We start from the raw sequence: 18,350 nt of genomic DNA, 5'->3' as shown, positions 1-18,350 counted from the left end.
CAGATTTACACCCAGTTTCTGAGACCTGAATAAGGTCTGAAGTATTTGATTCCTACCAACACGGAGTCCTGCTGCTTTCCTGAGGCTGCTGTCTGCCACGCACGGCGTTTTCTGTCATGCCGTAAGAGGAAGCACAGTGTGAGCTCTGCAGCTGGACTTGCAGACTCATGCTAGGAAGGGCAGCACAACAGTAAGAACTTGAAAACAATTTCTTTTAAAAAATGTTGTTCTCCCCTTTTCCCCCTCCCCACTGTCTGCAAGGCCACAATTAAAGGAAATGGGGCAGGATACATTCAGACCAAGGGTAGCCAGAACAAGGCTGGAAGCGGATCAGGAGTTCAAGGGGAGACTGGACAAATACTTGGAAGAGAGACCCTTTGAGGATTACTAATAGATAAACCACGTCAAAGTCAGGAAATTCCCTGAGCTGAAAATAGTAAGACACCAAGAGTGTATTTGGAGGTAGCAGATCGCCTTGCTCTGCCCTTGCTTTTCCTTGGCGTCTGCTAGGGCAACAGTGAATAAAAAGTACTGACTGAAATGCATTTTGCCGTGAACCAGTGTGGCTGTTATTTTGTTTTTTAGAGGCAGAGAAGATCTGAGGACTGAGGGGGAGACAGCTGGGGGAACAGTGCAGCGAGAGATGCCTTGTTTGAGGTTCTGTGTCAAGAGTTACAGGAAATTTCGTTCTTCTTTTCATTTGGTTTCAATTCAAATTTTCCCCACGCTAAACTGCACTTATGTTCACATCGTCTGCAGTGTTCAGATTTCATTCTGTTGAGTAGTTTCCATCTGCAGTTTGGCAAACCTGCAGATAATTAGCTCTGCCTTGTAATTAAATTTCCAGTTAATGTCCCATTAAGACAAATAAGAAGAATTCGCATCTTCTGCTTAAGTGGTGATTTCACAAAATGCAACATTTCATAGTCTTTGAACAAACAAGCACTTCCATTTGCTGAGGTGAGATGTATTTGTAATACAGAAGCAGATCTTAATAATTTATATCCTCAGATGTACACTTTTTTTTCTTCCAAGAACTTCGGTGCTTAGGGAGTGAGGAGTCTAGGAGAAGAGCAAAGCCTGCCTTGGGGTTAACGCATAGGTCTCTCCATCAAACAGTGGGGTCCTCTTCTCACTTCCCTTCACAGATGCCTTCTCACACTGTGAGTGCCATGGAAACCAAGGGTTTTCACAGGTGGCTACTAACTGCATTTCATTGCCCAATCTGAGCCAGCTCAAGCCTAATTTCTGTAGCTGAGCGCTCATGAGTGTGGTTGCAATCGTGAGGCAGGGCAAGCAGGCAGTGCAAGATGGTGAAAAGGCAGAGGGTATATGGAAAGGTGACAGCTGGGGGGAACCTCACCGGTCCCTACCCACTTTTTGAAGCTCTGTGGAAAACAGCACATTTCAATTTGACAGCATTTAAAACGCAGAAGACAATATTTACCTTTCACTGCACAGTGTGTTGAATAAAGAAAGTGCTGTTTAAGACTAAGTACTCAGAAAAAACAGGCTTTAAGATAAAGACATATCTGCAAAAAGTAAATGTTATGCTAACATCATATATATTACAGTAAAGATGAAAATACTGTTCTCTGCCCTGAAGCTATGGGGATCAAGTGCTCCCACATTTATATATTTAGCAGGGAGAGGAGAAGAAGCGATGGATCTGGGAGGGTATTATGCAGTTCTGTATTTTGCATTTGAACTATTGCTAAAAAAGATTTTTAAAATATCCTTTTTGCTTTGTAACACTACTATTAATAGCTGAAGGTGTAAGCCTCGTGATTTGGTGCTGGCTAACACAGCATTGTTTCACCCCAGGTCACTCAAGGGTGCCCAACATAATTTTCTGTTCTCTTTTGCTTGTACACACAGAGAGCAGGAGAAAAATGTCTGGGAAAAGAGGCTGACAGCTCTAGTTACCCATTGACATGAAAGACCCTTTGGTAACAAACCTTCATTTTCAGTACGTGCTCTGTACTATTCTGGGACAGATTTTGGAAAAGAAAAAGATCTCATTCAACAATAAATGATTAAATGAGTACTGTGAGCAGTGAACGAGCACATGAAAGTCATTGGATTAAGAACAAAAAGCTTGGGGCTCTGAATTTCTGGAGCAAGTAAAGAATTTTAGTAGGATGCAATAGTACATTCTTGCATGGTTTTTTTTATTGATAGCATAATGCGAGTTATTTTGTCTCAGTCAGCTGTAGAAAATTTACCTGAACTGTGGGAACTCGCGGTGAAGAATGACAGTATTTAATTACCTTTTTAAAGCCCTCGTGAAATTTCCTTGATAAGCGTGCACTGTGCATATACAACAGCCTTTCTCTAAAGGTTATCCTGGCGGCTGGATCCCTTTTTTCCCCGCCGTTGACTGCCCACCCCCAAATTACTGAACCTCAGCCTGTTTAATTATCAGACTTCAACGGGCAGCGCGGGCAGCGCGCGGCGGGGATGAGGCGGGGGGGGGCGCCATCTAGCGGCGCGGCCGCGCCTCGCTGGTCCCTGCGCGCTCCGCGCTCTGCCCGCGGGCAGGCCCTGCCCTCACCTTTCTGCTCTTTTCTTTTCTTTTCTTTTTTTTTTTTTTTTTCGTCAGTTATGTCGTCGGAATATTTGTTCAAGCTCACAGACAGTCACACGGAACGGCCCACGTGGCGTTGGTTTTCTCCACGACCGTTCAGTTTGATATTTTATTTATTTGCTTTTATTTTTGTAGAAATGGGTATAGTTAGGACGTGACTTTCTGCTCTAGGTTTTTGTGTTAGTGTCTGTAGGAGACAATTATTTTGCTAATATAATAGGCTCAGGCAGGATCTCTCAGCAAAGCCATTTTTTAAATTCTGATATTGCAGCTCCAGGTGTTCTACCTAAAGGTAGGCACACACAACAGGGCAAAAAGCCCCTGCTTATATCCCCCCAAATCCTGGCCGCAATTTCCCTCCCCTGTTCACCACTGGTTGAGTACTTCAGGGTTTACACACTACCCGATGCCTGCCTCAGTTTACATATTTCATTCATCTAATTCGAACAATACCCTTCCCCTTATCAATCTATTTAAAATATGGCTTCCTGGCTCTTCGGCTACCCTTCCCCCTAGGTTAACTTGTAAATATAGGTATCAGTATGCATTCCAGGATTAATTAGAAGAGACTTTGTTTTACATTAAGGATTCATAGTCTGATGTCTCTCAGTCCTTCTCCCCCCGCCCCGGCTGGGGTCAGGCACCAGCTCCTTAGTTTTGTAAAAACAACATTCCTTCATTAAATGTTCTTTACATGTTAGTGTGTGCTTTGTGTGTGTGTGCGGCTTTTTTGTTTGTTTCATGTTGTGGTTTTTTTTTTTTTTTAAATTTAAATATTCTTATTCAAGCTCTGAACAAGGATAAACTAATTCTGCCCCTGCTTTCAGGAAAATACTGTTTTTTAAATACATAGTTTGAACCCTAAGAATGAGCCTACAGTGGCATCTGTCTGCAATCTACCATGACTTTATTACATAGCGTTCCCATTTAAATCCTTGGGAAAACCTGGACTACAGGCAATGAAAGTCAAATTAGTTGTGATACTGTTGGCGTGTACAGAAAGTACCTTGAGAAGGAGAAACCTGCTAAGAGCTTGAACCTTGACCAAAAAAAAGTGATTTGATCAGATGTTTCATGTCCCTTTCAGGCAGAGAAGAACTCATGAATTAATGTAGTTTTGTTCCTGTCTTTGAAACGATATAACCTTGACCCTTTCTTTGGCAAAAATAGTTCATCTGTAGTTATAGTACCTCATGAGTCCTGCAGGCAAATAATAATTCTCCAAAGTGCTCCCATCCTGTATGTTAATGAGGCTAAATGAGGATCCTCTTTATTGCCCATGGCCTTTCTGAAGCATCTTCTAACTAGCTCCTCTCCTCTTCCACACTCCAATGGACTGTGGAAAATGAAGGCTTGATATCATGTACTGGAATAAGTGCAATGGGGAAGACTGTTAAAATTCTTTACTACAAAATCATAGACCTTTGTCAATACCCTTAACTATGGGTACACTGTGCCCTTGCAAAAATTACCTTGATGTGAAAGATAAGTTGGCTTGCCAATAGATCAAGCAAGAAGGCTACCTTGGGATACAAACGAGTAATAATCTAAAGGTAATTGTTTCCTTTCAAGTGGAATGAATCAGTCCTAACTGTATGCCATAATAATGCAAATTTCCTGAGAGGTGTCAGCAATTTCCATGGGCGTATTCCCATTATTTGAATTTGTGCTTCCCATCTCTTAGGTGGAAGTACTCACTCCTACACCTAGTCATACAGTTGGTGAAATTTTATTTTGACTGACATTGGTTTAAATCTGACTGATGTAGTTACTCTAGAATGTAGTTACTCCAGCTTATGCTCTTGCAAACCAGAAAATAACTCAGATCTGTATTTCAGGGTGGTCTAAGGTTCTGGTTGTGGTAGCACTTACCTTGGTTCTGTATTAATTCAGTATGGGAATCAAAATCTGTGATTCTCCTCTGATTCACTGCAGTTCCAAACTGTCCCTGCAGAAAGTCATGCAAATATAATGAAGGTGGAAGCAAAATTATATAGGCAGGTTGCCATTCTGTAGGTTGCTCTGAAACTCATGAAGTCTTCTCTATAAATCAGCAATTATGAACACCCTCTCTCACTTAGACCAACATGTCTCGCTCTACCCCTTTCTCCTAATTGCTTTGAAATAGTCTCCAAAATAGTAAGAGCTAAAGCTTCCTTCAACCTCATTTAGGCTTCCACATAAATACAATGCTGTATGATTTTCTTACAGAATCTTCGTTTGTACCTTCTGTGGTTATATTGCCTTTTTTTTTTTTTCTGTTGGAAAGGTGCATGCAGCAATTAAGCATTTTACAGATATACCTGTGCAGTATATGCCAAAGCAAAGACATGTATCTAGAACTCTGGCTTGAGTTTCTGAAGGTAGCAAAGAGTGCCACTCCAAGCTGTCTGAAGATTGCAGTAAAAGGTTTATGATCTGTATCTACTAGCATGGGTGACTCATAATAAATGTACTCCAAAGGTGTAGTGCCATGTCCAGCACTGATTGCTACGACAAATGAGTACTCCTCTTCACTGGAGTAATTTGTAATCATATAACAGCTTGACTTTCTGTCTGGAAAAGCATAGTTTTGTCAGATTGCTTTATGCCGCTACATCTCTCACAGCCTTTTCAGAGACTATGACAGCTGTTGGTTTCATATTTACTCCCACGTTTTTCTCTACTTTAAACAAATGTTGTTTGTCCTTTACTCTGAATGTTCTAGATACTGTTGAGGCTTTAAAAAAAAATAATAAAAGCAACCAAAACAATAATGTGTATTATGAACACATGTATTATTTTCTTTTTTGCGAACAGATTTAATAGCCTTTTTTTTCCTTACTTGCTTTAAGAGCATCACTTTCTGCTCTTCTATCTCAGAGGTTACGCTAATTTTGCTGGGCCCCTCCAAAATTGTTTTTTTTAACTGTAAGAACTCCTGTGCTATTTTCTTGACTTCCTGAGTAGTTGTGACCAAATACTGCTACCTGAAGTATGTGTGGCAGATGGACTAACTTCAGTAGTTTTTGATTGTATCTTGCAAAGCAGTAGGAACCTCAGGAGCTGGTGCATCATGGATTACAGTTTGGCTCCTGTAAGAGGGAAGATTAAATAGACTACAACCTCTTCAGCCTGAAGAACAGATGACTCAGGAAAAAGAGTAAAAACCTGAATGCAGAGAGAAAATGAATAGAGAGGGATTACAGCAGCAGCATGAAATCATGCAGTAGGACAGTAAAAAAAAGATTCACTATTTGCGTGGTGTCATTCGTACGAATGGGAACCGCTTCAGTTTTCACTGCCTCTGGTGCTGTCTGGAGGGGGCTCACGCACACACATGCACAGCAATGCAGTGCTTTACGTTCTTCAGGTAATCAATGGAAATTAATTCAAACCGTTCACTCTGAAACTCTGTTTGCTATTTCAGTGTTTTCAGTTCATGCATCTTAGATAAACTCTGCACGCACCCACAACTTCTGCAGAATGCTGAAATTTCTGTTCTTACTAAAGTGATGCATCTCCAGCCCTTAGCTCTCACACTTTTTTGTATCTTCTTTGATGTAACACCTCCTGTTTCCTGAGAGGGACTGTGCAGTCTCATGCCACCTTACTTTTACAGCTTCGCATTTTGTCTTCTGAGTTATTTCTAGACAATGAGTGAACCTAGAGATGTAACGGACAATGCTTAGCCATTAGGGTAAAATTTTTAGTTCACACACCTGTAGCTGTTTCCAAATGCTGAGATTCAGGGTTTCTTCATGAGTAGGCATAACAAATGACTGTGATTCATATAATGAGTTTATAACTGTATTAATGCTTCTTCTGGCAGTAACAGTACTGAAAACCATGCGTGATATCCTGACTTCTTTCAATTAGTGGAACAATGGCTCCACATAGATGGAAACCCTATGCTGTTAATTTGAAAGACAACTTTAAGACTTCACTTTTGTATAGTTTAAAAAAGTGTCTTATCTCTGTTGGTCTCTAGTGTAATTATTATCTATAGTGCTATTAAGAATGTTAAAGCAATATCAGGTTTCAGCATATAGTGAAGTGACAATCCAGTTGGTGTAATCCTATTTGTTTTTAAATACTTGAGTTCTGCATATTTGAATTTGTTTGCAGGGTGCCCCAGGTAACCATTGTATCACAGTGTGTGGTTTTGCTGGTGACTGATAAGATTAACACAAACTTCAGTCACACTCTTCTTAATGAGGGGATCTTTCTGTTTTGATACCAAGGCATGTTTTTAGCTAGTTAAGGCAGTGCAAAATAAATAAATCTGAGCATACTCATTCATGATATTGATTGCTAGGATTAATATGTTAAATAAGGAGATGACTAGAAAATAAGGGAATTCATTATTTTAAAAAAATAATATATATTTTAATGTCTACTATTTAAATTAAGCTTCCCTAGTTATCTGAAATCCGACTTTTAAGTGAAAGCTTTCTGTGTGCTAAGTATGCCAAATAAATACAGGAAGAATCTGTGAATGTTTCCCTACCCTTCCCGAGACCCTTCATTTGTGATAAAGAGGTATGACTGATACTGAGGAAAGGACAAGTTTAGTGACAACTTTGAAAAATTGTTATTTAAGCAAACAGAAGATGGACATTTCTCAATAACTACCTGCAAGTGCGTGTTCATATTGCTGACCCTGACTGGCAACAAACAGGTGGTGCATATCAACATGTTTAGGTGCAGATGATCGAGAAAAGAACTGGAAATCAAAGAAAGGCCATGCTCTGCTGGTGAAAGACAAAGGTCCTGTAACCTCAGCGAAGCTGTTCCACAACACACCAGCTGAGCATCATCTTAGTTTGAACGTTGTCTTTTCCATTGGGTTATTTTAATTCTCTGCTGTGGAGAACCTCTTCAACATTTCTGTCCTCTTTGCAAAATATTTCTCAACCGTGTTTCTTTTTGTTCAAATTCCTGAGGTTTTTGTGTATCACACCACTGCTTAAAGCTTTGCTTGACCTCGGAGGCTCTTTTGCAACCAAGAAGAGCACTAGCCAGCATTGTGCATCCTGTACCACACAGACTTACATTAAATACTGCAACTCAGTCAGTTCCTGCAGATTGAGCTTGCAGTGTTTATTTTAGAAAATGGAGAAAACTACCATAGATTCCTCTAACTGGAAAATGGGGGTCTTCCACTTATGTCACAGTGGGAGCCACCCACTGAGGAAAGTTGTCCATATGTTTTACAGATTTCATCTTCGTCATATCTTCTCTCAAATTTTCTGTTTCAATTACCAGTGACTTTCTAGCTGATATCTTTTTTTTAAAAGGGGCAGATTGTCATAAAATGTAGGCTCATGTTGTGCTTTTGCAAAGTGTGGGTTGATTCTGAAAATATCCAACGCTATTACTGTGTAGCTACTGTCAGTTTTACCAACATGACCTTCTCTCTCTGAATAAGATGGACTTTTTTATTGCTGAGGAAAACCAATGTTTGGTTTTGAATGGAAAATCTATGCTGATTATTCTTTAAAATATATACTCTCTGGTATAATGATTGCAATTGGACTGTACCTACACAGCAGCTATTGTATAGCTTCACTGAATTTTTTGACCCTTTTTGACCCAGATGAAAAATGTCTATTTGACTGAAAGCATTTATGACATAAATACCTCAGAATTAAAAGCAAGCAAGCAAGCAAACAAACAAAACCCCACAAGAGTAAAACACACACACACACAGAAAAACCCCAGAATTATGAAAATGTATGTATCAAGCTTGAATTTCAAAGACTGCAAGTATTGCAGCCATATAACTTACTTTCTGCAATGTAATAGCACTATAATTAATTACTCCATAATTGCCTGTTCCTATCATCTAACTATGCTACGAATGCTACTGGACAAACGTAATTGAAATGTCAGACTTTATATGAATTTGTGATATAATATGTAACAGAAATCATTAAATGAATGATTGATACAATAAAAAAGTTAATCAGAAATAAATATGTACCAACCAAAAGGGATATATATTAATCTTCTTGCTTGTGTTTGCATGACTCCATATGCCCCCTCCCTCCTCATCCTCCCCCCTCAAAAAAAAAATGACTGGAGAAATGTTTTGAAGGTAATTTCTTCACCTAGAGTGACTTCTGATCATGTTATTTGTGATGTACGTGCCTCAAAGATAAGCATTATGGTAAACATGATTGATGACTTACTTAGACAAACAGAAGATTTGTGGTTAAAATTCACAGAAGTAACCCAAAGAATGTTGCTTTTATGTGTCACATCTCTGAATGCATCCAGTTTAGAGTAAAAATTTACATGTAAAGTCAATGTGCTCTTCTATGTAATTTCAGAATTTCGGTGTAGACACCACCAAGAAATTGTGCTCAAATCAAGCTACCAGTGCTTCAGAATTACAAGTTACTTGTCAGAATGATTTGGTGCATCGTGAGAATAAGGAGGACATGACTGGGAAAGCTACATTAGTGGAAACCAGTGTAATTAAAGGTCAGTTAAGCTTTATGGTTTGAGTTATTAATATAACAAAGCTTAACCCTAACCCTGAAAAATAATTTACATACAGGATTATCTTGCGTGATTTCACTTGGAATCAGTGGCTTAGTCAAAAGAGACGGAAAGTGAATATTTCTGTTCTTCCTCCATAAATGCCATAAGGCAAATTCATCTAAGCTCTCAAAAGCAGCATGGTATTAAACTCTGTTTGACACTGCGGCATGAATATTCAGTAGTTTTTAGGAACAGACATGTGGAAAAGATGTGCTTTCCTTTTGTTTTAGGATGATGCTTACACATCGCGCGTTACAAAAAACGCTGATTCCAACAGGTATTAAAGACAAGCAAGCAATTTGCCTTAAATATATGAAGAGGTCTTCAACTCACATTTTTGTATTTTGAAGAAAAAAAAGAATATTAGTCAAATTACTTGACTGACATTTTTTGTTAATATAATTTGCTTGGATTTTGCAAGCATTTTTGATAGGTGGTTAGCTTTTCTACTTACCTTCCAAGTTTTTCCTTTTTCAAAAAGGAATCATACTGAAGTTGAGATGCTAAATGATAGAAGGGCAAATCCAAAAGGCTTTGCAGTTAATTTAGAAACTAAATTGATTTCATTAATCTGTCAGTCACAGGTTATATCTGAAATATGAACACATCACATTAATTACAACCCTGGAACATTTGGAAGGCAAAAGCACAAATACTCATCCTAACTGCATTTGTTAACTGATTATTGATATCAATATGAGAACTAGCCATGGAGTTTCCCTTTATTGTCTTGTCATTTAGCGTGTGAGACTCCTGAAAAGGACTGGCTATTTGAAACTATATGTGTTGAAACTTCAAAATGCAACATAAACGAATTTTATAGTGAAGAATTGCTGTGGCCTGTTGAATATTCACTAATCCTTATTGCTGTGGAAGTTGATTATTTGGGGACTGGTTTTTGAAAGGCATTTTGGTACCTGTCTGTTTTGAAAGATAATCCCAAATTTGTTATTTTGTGGCTTTGAAAAATCTACCCGCAGGCTCCTTTTTGTCACTGCTTAATGATTTGATTAGATTTTATAGGGGTAAATGGTGAAGCTGCCATATTGGCAGCTACAAAGGACAGTATTCTCTGTTTAAACCTCAGAAAAAAATGAATACGAAGATGTGTTAATGTTGTACTCTTCTGTGCCAAGGGAACTACCTGCAAATTACTGGAGTTTGACTTTGAAAACAGCTGTCCATGCTACAGGGGTGAGCTGGATCACTCACATGTATTTGTCTCTTGTGGGGCCAGGCAGCCATGGGAAGCTGGAGGGGGACACACCTGAAGAAAATATGCCCAAAGCATCCTCACTGAAGTAAACCAGGCTTAAAGTTTGTGCTGAGGACTGTCTTATTCACAAGCACAGGACTCAGTGCTCATGTAGATGCTTTACTTGATGAGTTCAGACTCCCCCACAGGCTAAAGTCACATAACGGTTTCACAGTCAAGATTTTTCTGAACACAGCAGCTCAGTCTGTTCAGTGAGGAGTCATACAGTCACTTCCTGTGCCTCTTCCAGGAACTGTGCAGTAGGTTCTGAACTGAGATCCCTTGGCTGAGAAAATGAGTTGGGAGCTACCGTTACTAAGGCTTCAGCTCAATAACAGGACTGGAAAGTGGCCAAGTCTTTCCATTCTTTGTATAGGAACCATCTTCCTATCGTGAGAGTATTTGTTATTGCTTGTGTTTCTTTTGTCACTGGGTATCACTAAGAAGAGTCTGTCTCCTTCTTTGTCGTATCTTCCTATCAGGTATTTATACCCAGAGGTGAGATGCTCCCTGAGCCTTCTCTTCACCAGGCTGAACAGTCCCAGCCCTCTCAGCCTCCCCTCCTGTTTTACATGCTGCAGTCCCTTAATCATCTCCACGGCCCTTTGCTGGACTCTAGAATGTCCATGTTCCTTCTGTACTGGGGAGCCTAGGTCTGGACCCATCACTACAGGTGTGCTCTCACCAATGCTGACAAAAGGGCTAAAGATCTCTGCTGGCTACTGCCTTACCCAATGTAGCCCAGGAGGCTGTTGTATTTCTGTGCCACGAGAACACATTGCTGGCTCATGGTCAGCTTGTTTACCAGGATCCCATGTTTTCCTCTGCAATGCTGCCTTCCAGCCAGTCAGTCCCAGCCTGTACTGGTGCATGGGGTTATTCTTCACCAGGTGCAGGAGCTTGCGTTTTCCTTTACCGAACTTCATGTGTTAGGGTTGCTGAAGGCTTGCTTGCCTCTCATCCTGCAAAGATCCACAGCACTAACTCTTCCCAGGTGGTCCAGTTCTTAGCCGTGTTTCTGATTTCAAAGCTCATCAGTCCTATGTTTCCTGCCTCATTCCTCATGAAAGCTGCAATTAATTAATTTTAACTTCATCCTACATGCTGTATTAGTTTAGACTACTCAGAGCAGATCGAATAGAGAATGGTCTTTGTTACTGAGGGTTTCCAAATAAACTCTTAGTACCTCTGCTTAGTACATACGTGTCATCAAGTGGTAGTATCTCTTGCAAGGCTAAGAAATTGCTACTTCTTTAATTGTTTTGGAGTATTTCCCTGTACAAACTTTGTCTACATTTGAGTATAGCATGAATTTGAGCTAGGCAGATTTAACCTAGACCAAAGAGCAGTCATGGATTGTAGGCTGACATACCCAAATCAAAGCTGAAGGTTTTTCTGAAAGGCGTGTGCTAGTATAGTCCAAGATTATTTGGCTTAATTCAAAGATAACTGCAGAATTATACAGGATATTGGATTAGATGATACAGCAGTTCTTCCTGGCCAGCCAAGGGATCCCCATGAGCCCACTGTTGCGTGCAGCAGGCTTGCCTGTTCCAGCGAGTGTACTCTGCTCTGCTAATTCGCAAGATAATGGATTAGAAAATATGTCAAGACTAATAACACAGACACACTCCTGTGGGTTTTGAGTGGGAGGAAATGCACTATTCACTGACTAATCTTTAAACTTCTACTGGTGAATGTTAAGTCATCCTCCAAAGCACCAACCTGTTTCAAATCCTAATAAGGATGTTGAATCTGTGCTCTCAGAAAAGAAACAGTTACAGAGATAATTACTATTTCTCACCAAAGGCCAGATAGTTCTGAAAAGAAAAGCAACATGTTTTTCTTTTAGTTTTAAGGTCTCTATTATCGTTCCTTGTAGAGTTCTTGTTAATAAAGATAGGATCTATTATCTTTGTTTCTATGAAATGGAACAATTTTCCTCTGTTGCAATTAAACCTGAATTGTCCACTAAAGATATTATTTTATTTTCTTATACTTGATTGAGTTTGAATGCATTAGAAATAGTAGCCATATCTGCAGGATAATAACCCTCATCAGAAATCTGCTGTATCAGTTTTCTTTAACCTTGAAATTTATTCTAAGTGGCATTTCTAAAACATTACCTAATCTTCTTGCTCATGGCTTAAGTTTCTGGAATTGTTGCAGTCTACAATAAAAAAGTGTTTATGTTTTTTTTTTTATTGATGTCAAGACATTTTGGGGAAGATATTTATATATTCTGACTTTAGGCACCTGATTTAGGAGGCCAGTAGGCTGGAGAAAGAAACAAAGGAAGGGGTTTCTGATTGCAGTTGAGGGTGCACATATAACGTCTCCTAAATTTGGCAATGAATATGGTTTAGGAAATTTCTGCCCTTGTGCTGTACCTAGCTGTCCCATCAGTTAGGGCAATAGATTTGGTTATGGGGCTGTGCTTTAAGCAAAATATTAAAATAAGTTAAACATAATATAAAAAAAAATTAAATAAAACCCCAGAATTTGGAATTATTTTGAAAAAGCTCTTCTTTCTTTGGTGAAATCACAGGGATTTCACACTAGCATTCTGAATTAGGCACATAGGGATAAACAATATGATTTAGGAATATTTCACTGTACACATGTATGACAATTCTCTCCAGATTCCACACTTTAGTTCAGTCTTTGATTAGGGCAAAGCTGTTACTAGATCCTCTGGCTCCTAAGGTCCTGTAACTATTTCTAAAAAAATAATTGGACTCTCTTTCCTGCTTTTTGGGCTGTGAACACAAAACTTATTCTTGGCTGACACATCTTCTGTGACAAGTTTTTAAAAAGGTAAGAAAATTACTTAAAACAAGATCACATCATTTCAGAGGATGATGAGTACACTCTGGTAAATTATATTTAAACATTTCAATAAGCTTTCTTCTTCACCAAACTCTAACTTGTTGTAAAGCAGGGGAAAGAAAGCGTAGACTCTGAATCATAATCCTTAGAGACTTCCTCGTTTATTAGATACAACTGATTTTAATGGCAATAATATGCAGAGGTTCCAGGCAAGAGCTTGTAGAAGTGGTTGCAAGGAGGAGGCATCTCACTATTACATGCAAGGTAACTAAAGGCGACTTTGCATCTGCCACCTCTCCCTCCCTCCAGCAGTGCTGTCTGGCCTTGTGGCACTTCCCCAGCTCCACCAGACCAACACAGAGAAGCAACTGGGAGTCCAGGGGGCACATGATGATGCCCTGTGCCCTTCTCTTTACTCACTTGTGGGAAGGTACCATGGGGCCTGAAATATGCAATCGTTTAAAACTTGTGGCAAGAGCTGTTCATACACTGAGGATTTATTTTACAAAAAGAGGGAAACAACAGTGGAAACCAGTGAATGTTAGAATTCAATAAAACCAGGGATGCATCTCCCCTTATCTTCTAGCTTGAGGACTCTGAGGCCTTTTTTGCGTAACGAAGCACAAAGTTCAGAGGTTCACAGCCTGCAGAAGTTACGTTAAGCAAATTTACTTATGCTAATCAAATAGTATATAAGTTGTTTCTAACCGAGTACCATAAGAAGCAGTATACCAATTAGTTTAATAAGCTAAGGCAGTCTATTCCCTAACACTAGAGAGAGAAGGTTCCAGGGAGACCTTGTAGCAGCTTTCCAGTACCTAAAGAGGACCTACAGGTAAGATGCGGAGGGACTCTTTATCAGGGAGTGTAGTGATAGGATGAGGGGTAATGGTTTTAAACTGAAAGAGGGTAGATTTAGATTAGATATTAGTAGGAAATTCTTTACCAAGAAGGTGGTGAGGCACTGGAACAGAGTACCCAGAGAAGCTGTGGTTGCCCCATCCCTGGAAGTGTTCAAGGCCAGGTTGGATGGGGTTTTGAGCAACCTGTTCTAGTGGAAGGTGTCCCTGCCCATGGCAGTGGCATTGGAACTATATGATCTTTAACGTCTGTTCTAACCCAAACCATTCCATGATTCTATGGTTTTCCAAATAATGGCTTAGTAGATTCCAGGCAGAAATAAGCATTAAACAAAGACTAACTGTAACCCTACAGTGCATATGAAATATTTTGATTGTGGCACTTAATAGTTTTTAAAGATATGCTACATCATCACAAAAAGGAATGGTTGATGGATACCATCTCAAGGAAGAGTCCATCAGTTTTATGGGCTCTGATTCTGCTATCATTCAATAGTTTTCAGTAGAACTCCCTAAAGTACTAGGTCTCATTAGCACTGAAGAGCATTGGAACCAGGCTCACAGCATACAAAATACTACTGTTCATAAAAACATATTGGCTTATGCATATGCCTTCAGTTCTGTGCATTTTCACTTAAGTGATGTTCAGAAATAAGGATGTGGTTCTACCATGTTTAGTTCACAATATTATTGCACATAATAATTCACAAATACTGTTTTCAAGTTAGGCATGGATATAAACACTAAATGTTATTAATGTGGCTGAATATTAATTTATGCAGCATAAATCCTGAACTGAGATATTTACCACAGCTATAAAACTGTTATGGTCATGGCCAGAGGCATGTAAGTGTGCAGCCTTTTATTTACATGAGTTGGGGTTTCTAGCGCTGGTAGTATTCAGGCAATGGTCCTGATGGGATGGGTTACTTCTTTTGCCTTCCTTTTGAAGGAGGGCAGAAGGAAGAGTTATGACAACTGTTTATGTCCTTGAAATTTGTGAAAAATCAACAAATCTATTCCAAGGGAAAAAATGTCCTACCTACTTGAGGATACAAGTGAGATAAACAGAGATTTTTAGTCTGCAGAACACTACCCTTCCACTATAGACAAATGTAATTACACAAATTGTTCCAGGAAGAGCAGAATTAATGAAATTTGGTTTAATAAGTTTCCAGGTCTGTGGTGCCCTACTGCTTCTCTTCTCCTTCCCTGATAATAACCAAAACTCCCCTTACGGCACTCCTATCAAATGAAAAAAAGCAGGTCTGGAGCTATGTGCATGTTGAGTGGCCAACCAATATGTACACGCTGATTTATCCTCCTGTCTGCTGCCAAATGGAGTGTATAACAGCTGTGTTCTGCGTGCTTTTCTTTCAATAGAGGAACTAATTCAACTCTCCCTTTTGTAACCACATTGACACTTCTGCCCCCTTTTCAAATATGACTGAAATTGGCAAAAAAACCCTTATGAAGTACAGAAGAGATTCACATATGGATGGATAGACAGCATGATGACATGAGCTTCATTTTCTTAGCAGGCTGAGATGGCATACCTGATTAGGTAATTCAGTGTTGAGGTTAATAGGCATTTTTTCAATCAGGGAAGCAAAATGCATTGATTTCGCCGTTCAGAATCCCCCCGGGGTTGTTCAGCTTGTCCCATTCATTGCTTAATGCTTTATTGAAGTGTAAATATATACATTTCAGAAGACATCCTACACAGGTTTGGGACTGGGGACAGCTGTGATTTAGTCTGGCCTGATGACATTAATTTCCTTTCTCCTTGAGTTGTCTCACTTAGAAGCATTTCATTTTGTTTGTGTGTGTTTGGGAAAGAAGAAAGTCTAGCTATGCCACCCGTGAGCAATCTGTACTTTATATCCATATTAGCAAGTCTAAGTGCACAAACAATATTTCCCTTGCTGAATCACAGGGATTAGCTTATTCTTTCAGTGCCCGTTTTATTCATGAGTTTGCTTTTCCTGATATCAAACACAGCCAACTTGCAAATGAACTACAAACCTGGAAATGCATATTAACAAGATAGTGGCCACATGTGTGAGTGAGATCTTCATCAAATTTCTCATCATAGGTTTGAGGTTTTGGTTTCTGTTGTTTGTTTGTTTTGTTTTTTCCCCTTTTGATGCCTAGATCTGGAAATACTTTGCTAATTTACTCATTCCTAAAAAGTGTCAGGAGGACTTGTAGGTAAATTGATCTATGATAATCTCTGTGCTGGTGGGGCCAGACAGCTGCTTGATTAACTTAATGGTTATTTCTGGCCTGAAAAAGTCTATAAAGGAGAGGAGCACAACCTCAGAAAGAAATGAGTCCTACCAATTTTTCAGGGAGAGACACCTCAGACGTGGAGAGTCTCATGAGGAACACAAGTGAGGTTTGGAGACCGCAGAGAACATATACAGCTATTTTCTCAGCAAAGGGGCACATGGTGGTCACAAGAGGGAGGATACTTTTTTGAGCAGCTCAGTCCTATAAAGAAGGACCTATTTGACAAGCATGGCTTTGCTGTGAGGCCTTGTGCATATTTGCAGGTTGTTTCAGGTTATACAGTAGCTAATTAACCAAACAGGAACAGCTGTACCAAAAGCACTGTTTCACACCGTTTTGCCATTTTAGGTGAAACTTTTTACTTCAGAAACACAGTTTCCTCTCAACTCCATTTAATTTGATATTTCCTGATTAACCTTATGGGTGAGCTGCAAATGGTAGGGGAGTTTCTGTCCTACTGCTGCCTAGATCTTCCCCACCACAGCCTGGGTCAAGTGATGTGGTGGCTCTGGAGATATAAGGCACTCAGTGACTGACCCTTGTAGGTCCTATTCTATGTGACCAGTGGTCTCATGTGTCTTGTGGAACTATCTCTAGCCTCAAAGGAGAAGTAAGACCACCCAGACAGGGGAGGAAACCCTGGGGTCTGTAGCTTGTGGTGTAAACTGCGACGTGAAGCTGTTCTCTGCCAAGATTCGGAGTAGAGCCCACCCTGGCTCTAGAGTGCAAAGAAGCCTCCCATGAGGGTCTCAGCTCTAGTAGGAAAAGGCTACTGCTTTTTGGAAGGTTTGTCCTCAGCATTGCCCGGGTTGGTCTAGGTGGACATGAAGAAATGTACTTCAAAACTTTTCAGTTTAACTTCAAACCACTTTCACGACTGTATCTCTGTTATATTGTCTTCTGAATAAGAAGTAGCTGGGGGTTATGGCTCTAGGAAATCCCAAAATAACAACACAGTTTCCTAGCTGCAGAAGCTCATCTTTTCAGGCAATGAAACACAAGATCATGGGAGCAAATCTACAAAAGGGATTGTAGGTGCTGCACAGAGCAGGTGGGCTGCTCTGTTCTTGATATGGTCAGACAATTTTTACTGCCTACTTTTATACTTTCAGCAGTCACATGAACCATTTTGTTAAACCTTAGAGTTATCCGTGGACAACTAACAGGGAATGGACAATGGATTATCTGGTTTGACCACAGACTTGGAGTTACAAGTATTATGCAAAAACTGAAAGAGGAATTCTTCGGAGTGAAGACTCACTTACAAAATGCTCAGCGGGGTTTCATTCTTGATCTGACACATATTGTTCAGGAACTTGAGCCAGTCATTTAAGACCTCTGTGAAAATCAGAAAAGTGAGGAGAGCTTTGCTTCCTTTGTATTTTGCTTTTGTGGTTGTCTGTATGAATTGTACATTTTTGGGGGCAAGGGCAGAGTCTTCAATTTCCTTACAGTTAATTTTGCTAATTACTCAGATCTAACAAATAAGGAACTTGGAAATTGTGAGGTTGAAAAGGGAGATGAAGAACACAACTATGACTATGTGGATGAAAACACAATTGAAAACTTAAGAAAAGTATTTCAAGACACCACAGTCAGAACTAAGCATGCATCCTCTGAAGGAAGAAGGTAAGTGTGACCTGTGATCATTTGCAAATGCAAACAAATGTGGGCAGAGTGATTTTTTTTTTTTTTTTTTTTTCAGACTGGCCGTTGACCTTCACTCCTTAAAATGAAGGAGACTTTCCCTGGGGAGCTGCCACTGTTGCTCCAAGTAGTCTGTGAGTAACATGGGAAGGGCACCTCTGAGCTGATGCCTGTGACCCCGTCATTCTTGGTGATGTCACCTTTGTCAAAGTGGTACCTATGCTTGTTCTGGTGACAGAAGTGCACATGCAAGACCAGGTTTGCAGGTGGAAGCAAAGCCTTAATCAGACCAACAGTTATCCTAACAAAAACGCACAGAAACCCAGAGAAAGGCTTTGTCTCAGAAAGTCTG

General features: G+C 39.8%; 1 protein-coding gene across 1 annotated transcript in view; it reads left to right on the top strand.

The window, feature by feature from the left end:
* THEMIS (thymocyte selection associated) overlaps positions 1-18,133 on the top strand; it is a 74,853-nt gene extending 56,720 nt beyond the window's left edge. Inside the window, exons 5-7 of the mRNA XM_065632298.1 lie at positions 8,902-9,055; positions 17,827-17,980; positions 18,057-18,133. Of these exons, the coding sequence (XP_065488370.1) occupies positions 8,902-9,055; positions 17,827-17,980; positions 18,057-18,087 (339 nt within the window). The 3' untranslated portion in view covers positions 18,088-18,133. The remainder of the gene's footprint in view (positions 1-8,901; positions 9,056-17,826; positions 17,981-18,056) is intronic.
* Positions 18,134-18,350: the final 217 nt, after the last annotated feature.

The sequence above is a fragment of the Caloenas nicobarica genome, chromosome 3 (assembly GCF_036013445.1).
Source record: "Caloenas nicobarica isolate bCalNic1 chromosome 3, bCalNic1.hap1, whole genome shotgun sequence".
Lineage (NCBI taxonomy): Eukaryota > Metazoa > Chordata > Aves > Columbiformes > Columbidae > Caloenas > Caloenas nicobarica.
Note: the sequence above shows the minus strand (reverse complement) of the source record. Positions and strands in the feature narration are given on the sequence as shown.